The sequence below is a fragment of the Lonchura striata genome, chromosome 4, assembly GCF_046129695.1.
Source record: "Lonchura striata isolate bLonStr1 chromosome 4, bLonStr1.mat, whole genome shotgun sequence".
Classification (NCBI taxonomy): Eukaryota; Metazoa; Chordata; class Aves; order Passeriformes; family Estrildidae; genus Lonchura; species Lonchura striata.
In genome coordinates, this window is record NC_134606.1 from 21,943,186 (window position 1) to 21,962,842 (window position 19,657).

The 19,657-nt window shown below is 34.5% G+C and overlaps 1 protein-coding gene across 1 annotated transcript; it reads left to right on the top strand.

The window, feature by feature from the left end:
* The first annotated feature begins 4,562 nt into the window (after positions 1 to 4,562).
* On the top strand, positions 4,563 to 18,265 carry DTHD1 (death domain containing 1). Its single transcript, XM_021533203.2, has 10 exons — positions 4,563 to 4,839; positions 7,551 to 8,247; positions 8,752 to 9,079; positions 9,733 to 9,912; positions 10,708 to 10,952; positions 11,746 to 11,910; positions 12,456 to 12,745; positions 13,893 to 14,137; positions 17,347 to 17,404; positions 17,974 to 18,265. Exons 1-10 carry the CDS (start codon positions 4,563 to 4,565, stop codon positions 18,261 to 18,263), a joined length of 2,775 nt encoding a protein of 924 aa, XP_021388878.2. The 3' UTR covers positions 18,264 to 18,265.
* Positions 18,266 to 19,657: the final 1,392 nt, after the last annotated feature.

The window sequence follows — 19,657 nt, forward strand, 5'->3', positions numbered from 1 at the left end:
TAGAAAACTCAAAGTGAAGATACCCCATCAGTCCATAAATAATTTCTTGTAAAGTTACTTGGTTAAGTTAGAAGCTGCATAGTGTCAAGTCTTTGACGTTTTACTGTATACATCCCATTTCACAAACAGTTTCCTTGGTTTTCTGTCTCTTTTCTAAATACCAAATTGAGCAACAGCCTCAAAGGTAAAATGCCAGTAGTTTAAAGTAGACAAGCTGCCTAGGTAGTACCAGGTGGTACTGAAGCTACCAGTAACCTTTGTTATTTTAGATAAACAAATGATGCCGTAAGTATTCTGCCTACAGTTTTGAATTAGATTGCCATTTAAGAAATCTCATTAAAATACTCAGCTTATGTTACAAACTCTACTAAAATTGATGACAGCACAATATTCTATATCTAGGAAATTGTTTCTATCTTTTTCACCTTATTCTGTACAGAAAGTATCATGCTTCCTTCAAACATTTCTTTGTACCAAAAGTATCTCTTAAGAGCAATGAAGGTCTAACTCCAGTATTGAGGACAGCACTATAATTTCTCATTAAAGAAAGAAACACTGTCAAGTGAAAGCAAGACTTTCATGTAATATTTCAATAGCCTCTCCCTTTCTAAAATTTAATTAACATTGCAATTAAAGAAGTGTTATTCAATGTTGGCTAAAAAAGCCTACAGTTTTTCTGTGTTTAATAACTACAAAATAATATTGCTGAGCACATGAAAATTTTTTCTTTCAATAATTTGTTTTTCCTAAAGCTTATAATTAGGGTATTACTTACACATTTTACAGATCAAGAGGGATTTCAGGCAGATAAGATTTTCAGGTGGCTTTCCAAGATTCTTTCCTGTAGAAGACGGTAAATAGGATAATGCAGTTTATGGGTTTGAGTATGTACTGATACTTTTATCTTCTCCTTCATTCTCACTATATTTTGTAGGTAGCTCAGACTTCCTTCCCTCCTCAGCTTTGGAGTTTTGCTTTTCCTAATATGAGGATCACCTGATTTTGGAGTTAAGATTGTTTAAAGTAAGTCAAGTCCTGTGACTGCACTCAAAGAGAGATACCTTTTTTAATTACTTCACATTTATGTATTTCAAAAGGATTGTGTCAGTGACTAGCACTGGTCACTGTAATAGAAAACTACATTAAGTGTTTACATGAACATATGATAAAAATTCTACGTCACAGTGCATCTGTAGCACTTTCTTAGTTTTTCTTATACTACTATTGCTTTTTAACTCAGGCCTTGGAATACCAAAGATGGAAAGAATAACCATTATATATTTTCAAATTTGACTAGATCAATAAACACACCAAAATACATTCATTGTCACATATTGAACTTTGAATTATATGCAGAGTATTTAGGCAGAACTTTCTGGATCTGCACCATAAACTCTAATCTCTTTTCCTAGCAGAACAAAGTCCACTTCCTTTGCTATCAGCTATGCAACACTTCTAAAGTATTCTGAAAAGAACATGAGTATCTACTAATGGGTAATTTAATTTGAATGTATGATTTGATCCCTGTTTATCTAAATTGGATATTTTGTTCTTCCTATATCCAAGGCTATTATTTAATATGGATGAAAAAGATCTTTTTTAAAAGGACTTTTCAAATACTTAGAGGATATAGTTAAATGTGAATGTAACCCAGGAATAAGAATTGTTTTAAAACAAAACCAATCACAAAGCAAATTTTTCCAATTTGTTGCTTGTTTTTTTTGTTGGTTTTTTTTTTCTTTTTTTGCTGATGTAGCTTTGCTGAAGATTGCTCTTTTAAAAATGAAATTTCAGTGGATAACTAAACTTTGAAAATGAGTACACAGGTCTTTTTTTATTGGTCCTTTCACATGAAATAAATAAATACATAACATCACAAGACCAGAAAGAAACAAAATCTAGTAACAATGCTATATTTATCACAATTGGGTTTGCACTTTTATTTCTTACATGTATGATATTGAAATTATATTCCTTTTTTTCCTTTTGCCTTACATTACCCTCTGGACATAGGGCCCTACTTTAACAGTTGGGTTGCTGGACACCCCTGTCTCTTGTGTCTTTTCTTGTAATATTAATTAACTCATGTCCATGGACAGTGGATAACATGACAGCTTGTGTCTTCATCCTACCACTATGGGCCTGATTCTTTCTCAGTTAAAGGATGTATTTCAGTCTGGCAGGGATTTCCAACGAAGCTCAGATCCAGTAGTGCCCATATCTTAGAGATACCTCTGATCAGATGTCCCTGGACTGGCGTTTTGGGTCTCTTTTTACCCATGTCTTTTTTCCTCTGTTTAGATTTTCTGCAGTAAAGGCTGAAAGAGCAAACTGCAATTTCACTGTTAAACTTGACTGCCAGAGAATTGAATATGGCTGTACTTATCAAGTCTGCTTATTCCTAAAGTCTCAACATCCTCATTGTAACTGGTGAGCTGCACTGTACATCATCTCAGTAACTAATCCAGGCTGAATTAACTTCACAAATTTACAAGATTAAAGTGACTCCAGCATTTACTGTATGATATAATTTTTATTCTATCTAAATAACCTTTATACTAAATTATTTATCATCTTGCATTGAATTCACATGTGATATTACAATATTATTTTCTTGAGTGTACTCTATACTATATATTAATATAGGCAGTCATATATTTTCAGAGAATATACACTGTAGTATATACGCTGTAGTGTATACATTGTGTTGCCTACTTTATTTACCCTTCCTGTCTTCCAATTGTAGCAATTGTTGCTACTAATTGTAGCAACATATTCTTTTGCAATCTGTAGTGTTCAGAAAGCTTCAAAGCGTGTCATAGCTAATCACCTGCATTCACTAGGTGAGGCTGATCTGGACCATGAAACTCCACGGGGACATGCAGAGCCCTGAAAACTACTACTGCACCAACTGTATCTCTTTGGGCAGAAGTTTGTGTCAAGTAAAAGCCACATGACTGTTCCCAAAGACTATAGTTACATTATCATGATTACATAACATATAGTTAACATTACATTACATTGATAGGTTACATTACCTGTCAATATGGTACATAAACCTGAGCCTTAAATTATAAGACTATTCCATGAACAACATCAAAGATTAAGAAATTCCATTTACATAATTGATCATCATTCTTCAGCTAAGGAGAAACAGAGAATTGATAGCAAAATATAATAAATAGGTTTTCATAGTCCAGTACTGGGGCTGAAATAAAGACAGGATGTGGGGCCTATTTTTTTTTAACTAAAACAGAGGTTTTCCTATATTAATCACTGAATTTAGAGACATTCAAATGCTGATCATCAGATCACCAGACAGTCTAAATATACTTTCTCTTTAACACTGCTGAAGTGTAAAAACCTGGAAAAGTCAACTATAATTTAAGTGGCCATTACTGACTTATTTGCTGTCATGAAATCTGGTATAGAATCCTGTGTTTAAAAATGAAATGTCTGGGCATACTGTTGACTGCACATGAGCTAGCAGTGTGCCCTGGTGGCCAAGAAGGCCAAGGGCATGATGGCTTGTGTCAGGAGTGGTGTGACCAGCAGGAGCAGGGAGGTCATTCTCCCCCTGAACTTGGCACTGGTGAGGCCACACCTTGAGTGCTGTGTCCAGTTCTGGGCCCTCAGTTTGGGAAGGACATTGAGTGCTTGAGTGCATCCAGAGGAGAATAAGAATAATGAGGCTGATGAGGGGCTTAGGACACAAACCCTGTGAGAAACGACTGAGGGAGCTGGGGGTTTTTAGCCTGGAGAAAAGGAGACTCAGGGGTGACCTTGTCACTCTACAACTCCCTGAAAGGTGGCTGTAGTCAGGTGGCGGTTGGTCTCTTTTCTCCAGGCAACAACTGACCGAACCAGAGGACAGAGTCTTAAGCTGCACCAAGGGAAATATAGGTTGGATATTAGGAAAAAGTTTTTTACAGAAAGAGTGATAAAGTACTGGAATGGTCTGCCCGGGAAGGTGGTGGAGTCACCATGCCTGGATATGTTTAAACAAAGACTGGATGTAGGACTCTGTGCCATGGTTTAGTTGAGATGTTAAGGCATGGTTGGACTTGATGACCTTAAAGGTCTCTTCCAACCTAGTGATTCTGTGTGTCTGTGTTTCATTGTTGGTGAGTATATAATTGTAAATAGCCAATTAAACTTGATTTCATAAGTACTAATCATTTGTAGCCACTGAAGTAAGAAATTGCTCAGATATCCTGAAATTTTAAGTCACTGCTACATAACTGAGTTACGTAACCTCCCTCAAAGGTGCATGGTGTACATTGATGTCTCCTGGCAATCCTTGCCTGTGGTTACAGAACAGCCACTCCTTCCTGTAACCTAGTAACTTTTCAATAGTCAACATCAACTCAGAGTTTCTCAGCTAGAGTTTGGTTTGTGGAATACTGTACTTTTAAAATTTCTGTTTAGGCAAGAAATGCTAAACAGTGTAGTAGCCTGAACCAAGGTCTACAGCTTGTGAAAGAGTTTGAGCAAAAAAAAAAAAAAAAAAAAAAAAAAAAAAAAAAAAAAAAAAAATTGTAGTAGCATATTCTGAAAATAAAATGGATATAGCTGAAAGTAAGATTACACTTGCAGGGAAATCAGAACAAGTCCTAGGAAAAATCTCTTACCTGAACTTTCTAGCAAGAGACATGTTTCTGAAAAGTGATCTGGATAAAGGAGGTTTGGAGGAGTATGTGCTTGGACTCACCTCTTTAGCAAAAGACTTGAGCAGATCTCTCAGCCAGCAGCTGGGGAATGTTACAGAAATTATTCAAGACACCTGCCACTTGCTGAGTGCTCTCCATGATAAACCCAAGGAACTGACTGGAAGTCCAGGCAAGTATGGAAAGACTTATCTGTAAACAGGCTCACTGGGTATGTCAGATGCTGAGTTCTGCTGTCTGATGATGCTGGGGGACCTTAATTTTCATTTGTTAGTCTTTCAGTGCTTGGTAATTCATTTGACTAAATTAATTCATATTCTCACAGTTGTATCACATGGGTTTTGAGTCCATTCCATGAGATTCAATATGAAACTCATAATTCTCATTCTGCAACCAAAAAAATTATTAAAGTAAAATTAACTAAACAGAATTGTTCAAAGTTTGATATACACTATACTTTAGGGGGATTATCTTGGCCAGACACCAGATGCCAACCCAGTAGTAAGTTACTGGGGCCCAGTAACTTACTATCCCCTCTTCAACAGGAAAAGGAAAGAAAATAAGATGGGAAAAAATCCTGAGTTGATGTAGAGAAAATCACTTGAAATTACTATCATAGGCAAAATAGATTTAATTTAGGGAACAAATTTATTTAACTTATTTTCAATTTAAATATATTTGAATAGTGAGAAGCAAAGGCAAAACATTGAAACAAATCCTTTCCTCCACCCCTTATTTTTTCCATGCTGAAGTTCACTTCTTCATTCCCAATTCTTTTACCTCCTCACCTTCCTGAGGAGTGCAGGGCAATGGCAAACAAGAGCATCAGTTTTTCCCTAACAGTTCCCTATACACACCTTCCTGGAAAGAAAACTAAAATTTCTATCTAAGGTCTATCAGCATTAAGCCTCAAAAGAAGAGTATCCAACAATCAAGGAAGGAGATTCTCTCTCTCTACTCCACCCTAGTGAGTCCTCGCCTAAGTACAGCATAATGGTCTGGAGTCTCCAGCACAAGGATGTGGACTTGTTGGAGCAGGTCCAGAGGAAGGCCATGAAGATGATCAGGGTATCTGTCCTCTTAAGAGAGTCTTGAGAAGGCTCTGGGGATACCTTGTTGCATCCTCCTAATTCTTAAAAGGGCCTTTTGAAAAAGAGGAAGAGTGATTTTACATGGACACTATCACATATAATGCAAGAATAGGAGGGAAGAGTTTTAAAATAAAAGAAGAGAGATATAGATTAGCTGTTAGGAAGAAATTCTTTACTTGGAGAGTAATGAGCCACAGGAAGAGGGAGAAGTAGGCAGAGAACTTGCGGATGTCCCATTCCTGAAAGTGTTCAAGGCCAGACTGGATGAGGCTTTGAACAATCTGGTTTACTAGAAGGTGTCTCTGCCCATAACAAGAAGGAAGGTTGGAAAGAACCTTTAAGATCATCTCCTTCCAATCCAAACCATTCTGTCATTCTGTGATGATTCTATGATGCAAAGAGAGAGAAAGAAAGAAATTACAATCAGAAATGTTTACATATGCTTGTGCTTTTGAGTTTTAACCCACAGATTTATAAAGTCTGTAATAATCACAAAACATTTGGGTTTAAAAGACCTCCTTCTAGGCTCCAAGCAATGTAACTGTCCTGTTGGCCTCATGGTTTTTTGTGATTTTTTAAAAATCTTCTTATGTCAGGTTTCCAAGAATCATTTTCCTTCCAAAACTACTATTCCTCACCTGAAAAATTCCCTTAAAAAACACTCAGAAAAGACATTTGGAGACAGTTGCGTATAAATGACCTCTTTATTCTAAAGCTGTATTATCAAACATCAGAAAAAGCACAGAAAACAAAGTGTTAGGAAAGAAATGGAGGAGGGGAAAACCACAAAAGAAAACTTATTTCATGGTTAACCTTGTAATTGAATGGAAAAAGTGTCTTTCCATGTGACACAATTGGTTAGTATATGGTTACAAGGCCGTATCATTTCTTGCCCATATTATAAAAGTCACATTTACAGCATAGGAAAATGCTGTTGTTTTGAATTACCCTCTTATCTTCAAATTTGATTTTAGGGAAGTTTAAAGGGCTATACAATTTGCTTGAGGATTTTTTGTTTTGTTTAGAAAATGCAAAATTCAGGGGGAAATGTAAATTTTGGCAGTCTTGCCTAAGCTTGAACTCTGCCTTACAGTGAAACTGGAAAGTGGTCTTTTACCACCTCTTCTGCAAACAAAACTCGGTTATTTCCAATCCTTTTATTTCTCAGTCCTGTTAAACTGTCTAGGATTTCTTCACTACTGCAAAAGTGCCTGTGGAAAAACAGTAAAATAATATTTATTTTTTGAAACTACCAGTGTAAATAATACTTTAAAAATGTATTTGCTTCCTCTTTTTTTTTTTTTTCAAATATAGTCAAAGTCTAATAAGTCACTTGGAAACTGAGGAAGTATTAGAAAGGAATAATAATCTTACAGGATTCAATTTCAGGAAATATCATCTTTAGTTTTAAAGATCTTCCCAAATTGATTCAACTATATTTTATCCATACCATACTTTGGATTGATTGTCCTTAAGCATTTAGCTAGTGTCTGATCATTAGAAAAGTGTTCATAAAGAGTTGCCAGAGTAAAATTTTGACAAATAAACACAAAGTTGTTCTTAGACAAGTACAAAAATGTACTTTTCTATTTTCATTTCTTTAGAAATTGACTTCACCTGAATAGCAGTATATGCAAAAACATTAAATGGAAGCTGGAAAATAGAGTATGCCTCTTATATTGAATGGTACTGTGGGATTATATGGAATTCAATAAATATGTGTGTAATAGTTTTCATCTTTTTGTTTAGCTTTCATAGCAAAATGTAACTGGTTATTTATTTTTTGCCTCAGAATACAATGGAGTTATAGATTATCTGCAGAAAGTGAAGGAGGATTTGACAAATACAATCTTACACCTTCAAGAAGCAGAAAACAAATTTTATGACAAGAGCTGCAGCCACGATGGTGATTGTCAGAACCAGACTGGTGAAAATGTTTTTGGACAAACAGATGTGCATTGTTCGGAAGGAGAAGCAACAGAACCTGTGCAAGCATCTTCCAGTTCCAGTCAGCAATTCCAAAGAACTCCTACTCTGAACAAGCCAGAAAGTCAAAATGGTAATCAAACCCACACAAGTAAAATTAAAACTGCAGGAAAAATTGCATCCTTAGCTGTAAACAAATCTGCCCAAGAAGAGGACACTATTACTGAAAAGCCTCCAGAACTGGCTTTTCAGGATGCTCTTACAAGCAGTGAGGAAGACATTCTTTCTGGGTCATTGAAGGACATTCATGACAGAAGCATCACAAATAATTTTGAACAGGAAAAAAAGGAAGTAGTCATGGACAATTTAAAAGTGCTAGAAAGTGAAGACCACAAACTGACAGAGAAAATGGAAGACAGTAAAATGGAAAAAAATAATGATATTTTTAGAAATTACTTAAGTACCTTCACACCTTCAGCACAAACCTGTGATCTTCCTGATGTGAATCCTTCTATGAGTGATTCAGAAGAAGTACAAAAATCTAGATACTGGATGGACAAAGAGTGAGCACATATTCTTCCTTTTTTTAAGAACAGATGTACATAATTATTGCTTATTAACTTATAAAAGTGTGAGTGCAGAAACTCAATACACATGTACTGAACAGATGCTGGTTTGCACATAAATAGCAGTTTACAATTTGAATACACACAATGAAGATCTTTCCCTTTGGTCTAAAGTAAACCCAAAGTTTCTATTTGCATAATTTTATTTTTATGCCAGAGAAGGACTGAGTCACAGCCAGAAAAGTCAATAATCCTCAAGTTGTTGGAAATTAGTAGGAAAGAACCGCCATTCATCAGTTTTACAGTAATTTATAAGCTCTTCTGAAACAGGCTAAACAGAAAATTTTTTATAATTTTCTCATTTTTATAATTTCTCATTCTTAAAATTTTTTTTCTGCATTGTATTCTTATGCTTTATTTTAGCACATAATTACATTGAAGTATTTAATTAAAAATACAAGATGCTACCCCACTCAAAATACAAATAATTTTTTTTAATAGATTTCTGGTCAAAGGGAGTGGAAAAAACCCCCAGGAAATAGCCTGTTTTATTAAAGCCCCTGCAACTGTTCTGGAGAATCTGAAGTGTAATATACTCAATTACTCTAGTTCCTTGGTGGTGGACGATTCTGAGGAGCTGGTCAGCAATGTCATCAGTATTGAATGTTATGATTATGAAAAACTACTTTTCCCTATCAACATTGCAATTCCATTTATATCATGCTTCAGAGGAAATTATCGGGAGATTATGGTTAAGGTGACAGATACCAACTTCCAATCAAACTACTTAACTCCTATTTCTTTTCAAAGATACCAAGGAAACCATAAGGTGAGTAACTCTCATCAAAGCTTGCAAAAGCATTGTCTGAGGTTCCCAGTTAAGTCTCTGGAGTTTTTCAAGTAGAGTTGTCATTATTAAATTATACTGCCCACTATGTGTGGTTAAACAGAACTTTTCTTTCTACTCTCTCAAGCACTATTTGAAAATTAGTATTTTATTACAATCTTTTTTTCACTTACAGTGTTAAGCAAATGCTTGATCCCACAATACTAATGGTTGAGAAATATTTCATAATTATTGTAAATAAGTGCAATGCATTGCATTGTTTGATAAAAGTAAAATTTAGGGGGAATAACTGTCCTTTTAGATCACAACAGAGTAACACAGTTCCTTGAGTATAAATAAGTACAAACTCTATATCAAATGAACACAGGATTGTTCCCTTTTTTTAAATGCAGAAGTGTTGTATTGGACCAGATTCATCACCCAGTTTCTAAGTCTATTTCATTTCACTCCAATCATACACTGGAATATGAATAACCTCACATGATGACTAGAGATCAGGTACTTGGGCATACAGGTGGTAATAATATTCAATTTATTTTCATTTCAAACTTTGCTCTATAGAGAATGTTGCCTTCTCAAACTGTAAAACACAGTTTCCTTTTCCAATACTCTAACCTCACTTTCTCTTTATTCAGGAAAGCTTTGCAGAAGTGAAAATTTATCATCTGGGTGTTTTTTCTGTGTTGTCATGCTTAAAGAAGGAAACATTTACTGTTCCAAAGGTAGGACTCTTGCAAAAGCTGAACATGGATTCTAGAATCTCTTTCTGTTACCATCCAGAAGCATTCAGTTCTCCAGCACCTATGCAGTTAAAGGTAACCTTGAAATACATGATATTTGTTCCATAAACCTGTTATCTGATCAGCTCTGAAGTGAGTATGCTAATGATGTTAAAGTGCAATCTCTTCCAATATCAGAAGTCTACGAACAGTGGTTGCAGCTTCACATCCTGTACATGCAGATTTCCTGTTAGCTTTGTTAAAACCACATGTCAGGGATATCTTTAGCTAAAAAATATCTATCTACGTTTGTTTGTTATGGTTCATAAAATATAGTCATTTTCAATATAGATATGTCATCTCAAAACTTTAATTGCTTGGCCCAATGGTCAAGTTAATGGAACCATTTCTCTCACCTGACTCATTTCTCTCACCATTTCTGTCCTTGGTGCCAGCAAGTGCAACCAAAGGTTTTTATCATGTATTAGTCTTAGGCTGAGTATAGTCTCAGTTTGTTATATTTATCACTTTCCCCATTAAGATGTTAATTTGGAAGTATGGAGAAACTAAAATTATGAAAAAATACAGATTAGAAAAAATGTCAGAAAGTTTTCAAAATCTGAGGAAGCTCATGAGTTTCAAAACTTGAACTCACATCAGGAACAAAACAATATAAATATTTTAGGCAATATAAGTTCCAGTTTTTGATGACTTCCAAGCATTTTTCTGAGCTATGTATAAAGTGCTGTTACTTGGGTAAGGTTCTTTTTGGGTTCAAGAGAGGATAGCCTAGCCAACTCCAAAAGATAAACCAATTCCTTAAAAAGTCCAGGTATGTAATGGAAGATTTATTTTTTGCAAGTTGATTGTACAATTTCTTTCTATATTTAGATTCAGCCAATTGAGCCATCATTGGTTTCAGCATTGAAAGCAAGACATGATATGTATCACTCAGTGATATCTACTAGTGCACTGGTTCATGTCCAGCACCCTTCAGCCCAACCTTTTAACAGCTCAGTCACTATTACTCTACCCTGTCCTCCCAACCCAGACAAAAAAAGGCAAGGAGATGAGACAGAACATGCAAGAGCCATTAGTGCTACAGTAAAGAGGGTTGGTGCAGCATACTATACTAGGTAAGAGCCTCACTTCAAATTCACCACTTTTTAAAACATCAAAATCAATGAATTTTAATAATTGTAGTATTTTCTTGTAGTAAAAAATGTATTTGTTCTTTAATATAGACTGCAATACCTATGAGCTTTTTTAGAAACACTAGAGCAAACCCTCAAAATTTTCATGCTATAGTTTCACCAGAAAAATTAATACAGTATTTCATGGTTATTCTTTAAATATGCTGACCACTACATTTCTGGCAGGCGTCAGAATGAAGACTTAAGGTCTTTTCACCAATAAATATTCAGGCATTTTCACCAAAGTCAAAAATTGAACACAAAGAATAGACATGACTTAAAGCTGCTCTGTTCATAACACACCAAGTTGATTTGAGTCTCATTTCTACTTCTACACATTCCAATAGTTGCCTGAATCAAAATGCATGGCACAATGGTTCATGGTAGGTCAGTTTTATGCACTAAACAAAAGTCCAGATTTTTCCGAAGTATGCAGTACAATATTTCTAAAACTTAGTCTTTTTGACATGTCTTTGAAAAGCATTAAAACATAGAGACTCCTGGGAAAAAAAAAAAATATGTTTCAGCAGTTTATGCAAAATTGAAGAAAAATCCCTAAATAATTTTATCATTCACATACTCTGGAGTATCTTTCCAGATACAGATTTTAAGCAAGGTCTATAAACCAGAAAAAGTCATCAAGGACAGCAGAGGGGAAAACGGCTACAAACACAAGGTTACTCTTTCTGCAGAACTATTTTAATGTTATTTTTTCTGTAATTATCTGGCTTTCCAGGGCTGTGAGCACTTCTGTGAGAAGAAGTGGGGACAATCTCAGTGAAACTTTGAAATTATTAGGTCATGGAAACAAAAAAGAGGGGTGGAAGGTGTTTGATGATGTTATTATCCAGAATGCACAGAATGGGCTTGTATATTTTGAAATAAATGAGCATTTAGAAAGGTAATGTATGAATAATTTAACAAAATTTTATTTATTAAAATATTTAGTTCCATGCTTACAAATAAGTGGAAACTAGTAGTGTTAAGAAATCATCAATTTTTAACCATTAACTTGCTCCTAGAGTTGTTGCTCATAATTAAAAAAAACCCTAACTTTTTCATTTATAGAATGTACACAATGTAGTACATGGAAACTTGAAACAGGAAATGCAGATATCAATCTTAATTGGCAAATGTGATTTAGTTCTCTAACTAAAAAAACATTTTGTTTAATTCTTATTATGAAATATTATCTTACTTTCATGTAAAATTAATATGTATTTTAAATCATACCTACATAGTCTCGTACTCTACACTACAAACACAAGCAAATTTCCACCTCTTCATGTGTTGAAAACAAGGATGAAAATAAGGTAGCAAAAGTTCCTTTGGAAACTGAGCCCCATATTATTTTTAAGAATAAATTATTAGTTGATAAATTATTTTAAATAAAGCAGTTTAATTTAATTTTTTTTCTTTCTTTTTTTTCTTTTTTTCATAATACAGCTTTGTGGTCATCCGCCTTGCATTCCCTTTGGAAAACAGGTATCTTCTCCTCTTTGCTCAGGCTCTGGAAGAAGCTCTCCGTAGCACGATGGCTAATGTGATACTGTATCAGAAAAGAGAAGACCCATACAAAATAGTAGTTTTGCTGTCTGCATCCAGAGAATTGACCAATGAACTTCAAAATCTCCATGAGGAGGGTTATTTTGGTCCCCCAGAACCTACACAACAGTTCCCATTAAGACAAGGAGAGCAGATTCATTTTATATTTAGAGGAAATATTTATGCTTCAGGTAAGGGAATTGATTAATGCATCTGTATGGGAACACATGTAGATTGAAGTTACTCACAGTACATTTAGTTATTTCAGTGTTTTGTTTCTTGTCAAAGAAAGGAATGTGGAGCTTAATAGGAAATTGCTCCAACTGTAAAGAAAATGTACTACCTGAACATGCTCCTGAGTAATGGTGACCCTGCTTTGAGCAGGACGGTTGGACAAGATATCTTTAGCAATCTCTTAAACCCCTGTGAATTCTGTAAAATCTGGTTCCTCAGAAACACATGGTATTTTAAGAATTATTTTAACAGGACAGGTTTCTGTCTGCTGTTTTGTTTGAGTAAATTCACTTTGAGCAAGAAACCAAGGCAAAATATTGCCTGATGTGAGTTGCACTGTGAATTGAGGTGATGAGAGAGAGTTATGCCATTTCTGTTAGGAGCCTAGAAAAGAGCCTAGAAAATTCCAGGTCATGGCTGCCACCATTCAGTCTTGCTTAAAGGGAAAAGAGATAAGAAGCCTCTGAAAGGTTTTCACCCTAAATTGCATATAGTCTCTTCTGTCTTAGAATGAACGTATAAATATGTATTTGGTGCTCTGAACATTTTGTACATAAACTCTCTCATTGAAAACTGCATGTACCCTAAAGAAAGGAATATTCTTCAACAAGAGAAGTCTCCAGCCCATGAGAAATGGGCTGCTCATATATACAAAGGACAGTGTCTATAGATGTATCAAATAAATAGATTTAGAAAACCTAAAAATGCATCTACCCCTCTGCTCCCATTCATTTTGTTGCTACAGATAGACATCCATCCTGAATAACCAGAAAGCATATACTTCTAATTCCATTCACAGCACCCCTTTATTTTTATTCTTCTCTATATTATGTATATTTCTCCTTTTCTATTCCTTTATTTTCAACTTTTAACACTGCCTTCAGCACTTCCTCTTTAGGCCAGCTATTAAAGGGCTAAGAAAGCCAGCTACAAAGATAGGCCTACTACTGAAGCAGGCTGAACTCAGATGTTCAATAAAGTAATAATAATGATAAAGAACATAATTACTTTTATTTGACTTATGCTAATAAATCATTTTTAGATGCCATGCAACTGAATGCAGGGTAAAAAAAAAAAATTAAAATTTTATTATATGGACTGCAGAGAATGGAGAAGACTTCAGGAAAGTCTACAGACTGATTTTTCATTCACAAAGACAGCCAAGGCTGGAGCTCCAAATCAAGGAAGTGGATGAATTTGGTAACCACAGTTCACCTCATTACAAAGGAACAGCAGTGTTTTATAAAATTACCAAAGAGATGATACCAAAGAAATGGGAACAAACCTTACCCTATGATGAATATCAACACCAGTATCCACTGTGCAAATTAGCATTAACATTGCCAAAGGTGCGTTTCTCACTCAATAATATTAGAGACATTTCCCTTTTTGCCTTACCATATATTTATTAGAAAAAGGATCTTGGTATGATTTTTGATTTACAGATTAACACAGCAGTCACTGATGGACTTCTGGAGCATCATCAATGTGCAAACATTCTCAGAATTTCTCTTAGCTGTAGGGAGGGACTCATATCCAAGTATAAGAATGGAGAAATTTCTAGCAGAAAATTTTCACCCATCTACTCCCCCCAGCTGGAAGGGAGAAATTATTATGATATTGTGAATTATTACTGAAGTTTCAGGTGTATCATTCTTGTTTCATTATCTTGGGAGCACAGAATTGCAAATTTTAGGATCATTAAATGGTTTGTGTAACCTGTCTTTCACCTATCACCTGATTATTCTGTTATTGCTGATTAGCCTCTGCAGTACAGTTACATGGGCAATTATCTCCATCTCTGGTGAAAGCTAATGCTATATAAATTAATCGTTAATATTCCTGCAATGAAATCTCATTGTAAACTTTTCAAAGAGCCTGTGTGCCAGCACACTATACTGCACAAAGTGCTGCCACTAAACTGCTGCTATCAAAGTTGCCTACATTTTAATATCAAAATATCTATAGAAACAGTCTAAATCTCTGATGACAAACAGTAGCATTTTTCTCTTTTTGAATTTGACTTCACACTTTTCTCATTTTTTTTCCAGATAGTTAAAAGAATCTGGAATGTCTGGTTTTGGCTGTGACAAAGACAGATGGAATCTTTTTAAGGCAACCATTCTGATACTACATTTTCACTAATTTCTGTAAAATTCCCATCTAAATTTCTTCTGTAAAGAAGGCAGTAACTGTACAATCATAAGGCGTTTCATATATGTATATGCCCTCATTATCCACTTACAAATATATTGTTGACAGTGGTGAAAATAGTGTTTGTTTACTTTGCAAATATTCACATCAGTTTTTACTTTAAACAGAAGTAATCTGATTTTCATAGATGATTCCTATTTATGGTGCTTTCCTTTCCCCAGCAACAGAAAATACCCGTTCCTCTAACCTATTTTGTTCAACACAAGTCAGATACAGTGCATTAAGTTTTGATGTCAAGTATGTGTGTGTATGTCTACTGATTTCAAAGATTTTGTATTTATGCAACACAGTAGGTTAAGGAGGTAAAAGATTATTTTTTCCTTTTCTGTTCTGTTTGATATGCTGCTAGAGTCTGGTCATGTCTGAGGATTTGACAGAGCACATCAATGTTACTTGCTGGGAATGCTTTGCAAAAATAGATTGTTGTAATGCATATAGACATTATGAAATTACTATTCTGCTGAAGTTTTATGTCTAATGTCTGTCTATCAACAGAATAGCACGTTATTCCCTGTTTCAGAAAGGCAGTTGCATGGCTAATTGAAGGGCCTTCCAGACTAGAAAACTGCTTTGACTGCTAAGAGTATTTTACTTAAGCTGTCAACCAGAACAGCAGGAACACATGCCAGTGCAGCTGAACCGTGGGTGAATTTAGCACTTCACCACAGACACTTAATCTTTAAAGGCAATTTACTGTTGTAGATCTAATGCATTGTATAATATTACACTATTTTTAGAGAATACTAATTTTCAATTCTATAATTTTTACTACTATTTTAACATTAAGTAGCATAAAGTGGTTCAGATTAAAGTCAATGCATGGATAATTGAGTTCATTTACAGTAACTCTGAAAATCTAAAACAGACCTTTGAGGTGGTAAATTCTCATTAATGATTGAAAATAAGTTTAAATACAAATGCATCATTAAACAAAGCCAGAGAAAGCTGTCTTGGAAGAAAAGCAATGCCCCCTTCTGGAAGAGCTCTATATTCCTTTTATTCTGAGAGCTTTTTAGCCGTGTCATTCTATCTTCACACTGGGACACATCCAATGACAGAATTGCTGTAGAAGCATGCAGAACGAGGCAGATTCAGATCATAGAATCAGGGAACAATTTGGGTTGGAAGGGTCCTTTAAAGGTCACCTAGTCTACCTTCCAAGGTCTCCAGAGCAGTACAGCACAGGATGGTTTTGCACTGCCATGCAGCATGTAATGTGTGCATCCTGTGCACACTAAATCACCTCACAGACAACTGCATACAGGCCTGATGAAAAGTTGTTTAATTCAAAATAGGCAATGGTTATGAATATATTGACTTTGTAGCTGTGCAGCTCAGTACATTTGAGACATTCCAAATATTGGACATTTTTAAAGACTGCGTTATAGAAGTGATTAAGATAAGCTCCATAATGCTTAATATATAAGAAAGAAAAGAATTACTTTTCCAGTCAGAGTTTCATGCTCTTAATTCCCAAATAAAAAACAGAAGATCAGTGAATAAACTTCAGGCAATTTCTTTGGGAGAGATGTGAATAAACACCCAGATAATACAACTGAATGTGTGTGACAAATGTAACATGGGTATTGAAAGAGGATAATTTCATTTTTGAACAAAAAAAATTCTGAATTTCACTTCATACAAACTAATCTCTTTTTCTTCTCAGTGCTTATATAAGTAATTTCTTGTTCTATATGCAATAGGAAACAACACTAAAGCCCAGAAGACTTTCATCTTTCTCAGACATAGGTAAAACAGGACAAAGTATTTTTTCTTTCTCTACAATGTTTAGAGGAAGAAAGAGGAAAAACTTTCTACTTTTTAATGGAACTTATCTTTTGAATTTTGATGATTTTTCATGATGATTTACTGAAAGCTATGTAAAATGAGTAACTATAGCTACAAATACAACGTGGTTACCTGCTCTAACAATAGCTAGTGCATACCTAAAAATAGTTCTTTTCCTTGAAAGGAAGACAAAGTTAATGCAGTATTCAAAATTAGAATCTGTAGTATCTACAAAGGTTCTATACATTTATGGCATAATGCTATTAATCAAACATTTGTAACATTGCATGAAGGATGAAATTTTTATAAGAGACATTATACTCCCATTTGATAGATTAAAATTTTATTAATTTATTTTAATACCTATATACTGTTTTATACCTGCTGCTGGTGTTAATTGGTTTTAAATAATAACAAAAATATTCTATGTAAGTAGAACAAATTTTAAATGCTAAGAGTTAAATCCCCAAGATTTTACTGCAATCCACTCCCAAATCATATGCCTCACCTCTTACTCATCATCATTTCTCCTTCCTCAACACATTTTCTTCAATAGCATGAAAAATTGATCCGCCATCCACGAAGTACAAAAAGAATTTTTTCTGATTCATCAGGTAAGAAAACAACCACTAAATTAATATCAATATAAAAAAGGCTTATGCTTGCAATTTTTTTTTTAATTTCAGAGTTTGTTTCAGCTGTTACTGACACTTTAAAATGCTATATTCAGAAAGGAAATAGTTAATGTGTTAAGAGGTAATCAAGGGAAAAGTGATCTTTTTACCAGGAAATGCAACAGCTCTTGTAAGATACTGTTGTGGTGGGATGCTTTAACAGCAAATAATTTTGTGTATAAGGAAATCCAGTTTGTACTGGAAAGCTCCAATATAATTGATGAATCCGTTGCAGTACATACTAAAACCCTTTTATTTTATTGCTAATTTTCCCCACTCACTTCCAAAGATTATAGATCATTGCTGAATCTGCTCTTGACTAAATTCAATTCATACTGCAGAGCAGTTACCAAAAATGGCACTGGAAATAAGATGGAATGATGTTTCCACCAAAGTATAAAACACCTCCTATTTAGCTGGGGAGTTTACCCACTGAACTGCCAGCTTTTAAAAGGTTTTTTAAAAAAAAAGTAAGATTTATTCTTACTTCACTAATTTTTGCCCTTCAGAGGCCCTGTGGGACAAGTTGCTGTTCTGGCTTGCAGAAGAGCTTGCAGAAGATAATACATCATTGTTTGCTTTATGTTTACCTGTTCGACGGAGCGTGCTTCAGCTTGTTAGCCTGAAGTGCCCTGATAATTTAACACACCAGATCTATGAGCTGCTTTGCTGCTGGAATAAGACTCTTCCAAAGTCGGCTGATAAACAGCAGCTCTTGTCTCGCTATTTGCAGAAGAGTGGCAGAAGTGATCTTTCAGAAGAACTTCGTTTAAAGTGGCAAAATAAGGTGTTCACCTGACAGAATCACTGGCAACTCACAGCCCAATTTATCTTCTTTCCTGTTGAAGTGTATGAATATTTCCATGAAACTCTAGATGAACAAGTGACAGGGATATCATTCAGGAGAAGACTGTTTGTTACTTTGCAACCACTTTACTAAAGCAAAGTGTAATAGCCATGTCCTTGCTTGATAAAAGTGAGCATTTCTTATATGGAAAAATCAGATATTAAAAATATAGGTATGAATAATTACAGACTCATCTGCATGGATTTCTGAGAACTATAACTGTTTGCACATGTCATACGCAGTCAACACAATATTTCTACATATCTTAAACATTAGAAATTATTCATTATATCAAAATCATATGAATAATTTCATAATATATGGGTTACTCTATGTCCAGTTTTAATAACTACCAAATTCTTCAGATTATAGCCTAATGTACAGACAGAGGTAACTTCTTACTTTCAGATTTGTTAGTAATTAATTCTGCTTTTATATTCTCCATTAATATTTTTCATCCTTGTGAATATCATACAATTTTTCACTGTTAGGTCATGTGAATATGAAATCTCTTTCCTGAATTTAAGAGATTTTTTTCCTCACTTTAAACTGTCATTTTAATGGAGTCTTTTAGGTTACCATCTAATACAGAAAAAGAACTATTTCTTCATAAAAATTCTAAAATGTATGGCTTTGACATTTTGTTTGTTATACTAAGTTCTTGAAGGTATAGATAGTAAACCATAAGTATTTGTGTCATTCCTTATTCATGTTTTCAATCTGTAAAAACTCCTTTATTTCCAAAATGCTTAGTAGGACTAATCTGATTTTTAAGTCAGAGCAAGAGTAAAGTTGGTGTTCTCTAATGGTGTTTCTACTGAAACAATATTTAATTTACCATCTTCATTTATCCTCCTCATAAAATACACCAAACATTTACCTAAACACTAAAATTGATTTCTGTTAAAGGAAAAAAGTAGCTGGCAAGACTCAGTGAAGAAGACTTCTGAGAGCAAGATTCCTTGGTACTTACTCAAATTGTGATTACACAGGCTGTCACATCTGTGTGACTTCCCTACTGCTTCAGAAATGTGTGACAGATGCCTCTTTCTTCAAATCCACCTGTGCACAATTAATTACTGTTATTCTTCTAATACCTATTCAATGCACCAATTATTTTCCTTTTTCATCTCTCCTTTAATCATATAATATAAAATCTAAATATTAATTTCAATCAAAACATTATTGGTCCAAAATTAATTAATTTTTAGGCTATTTAGAAAACCTGTATGTCTTGCTGGCAAAATTTAATTGTGATACATAGTCTGTGTATTTTATTTATGGAGGACGTATATTTGCAACATTTACAAATTGCTACTGTAAATGAGAAAATTGCATGGTAAAAG

Coding starts and splice junctions, on each gene's coding strand:
- DTHD1 (XM_021533203.2), top strand. CDS start 4,563: ATGGATATAGCTGAAAGTAAGATTACACTTGCAGGGAAATCAGAACAA. Junction 9,080..9,732: donor GATACCAAGGAAACCATAAG/GTGAGTAACTCT, acceptor CTCTTTATTCAG/GAAAGCTTTGCAGAAGTGAA. Junction 14,138..17,346: donor TAGCATTAACATTGCCAAAG/GTGCGTTTCTCA, acceptor TTTCTTCAATAG/CATGAAAAATTGATCCGCCA.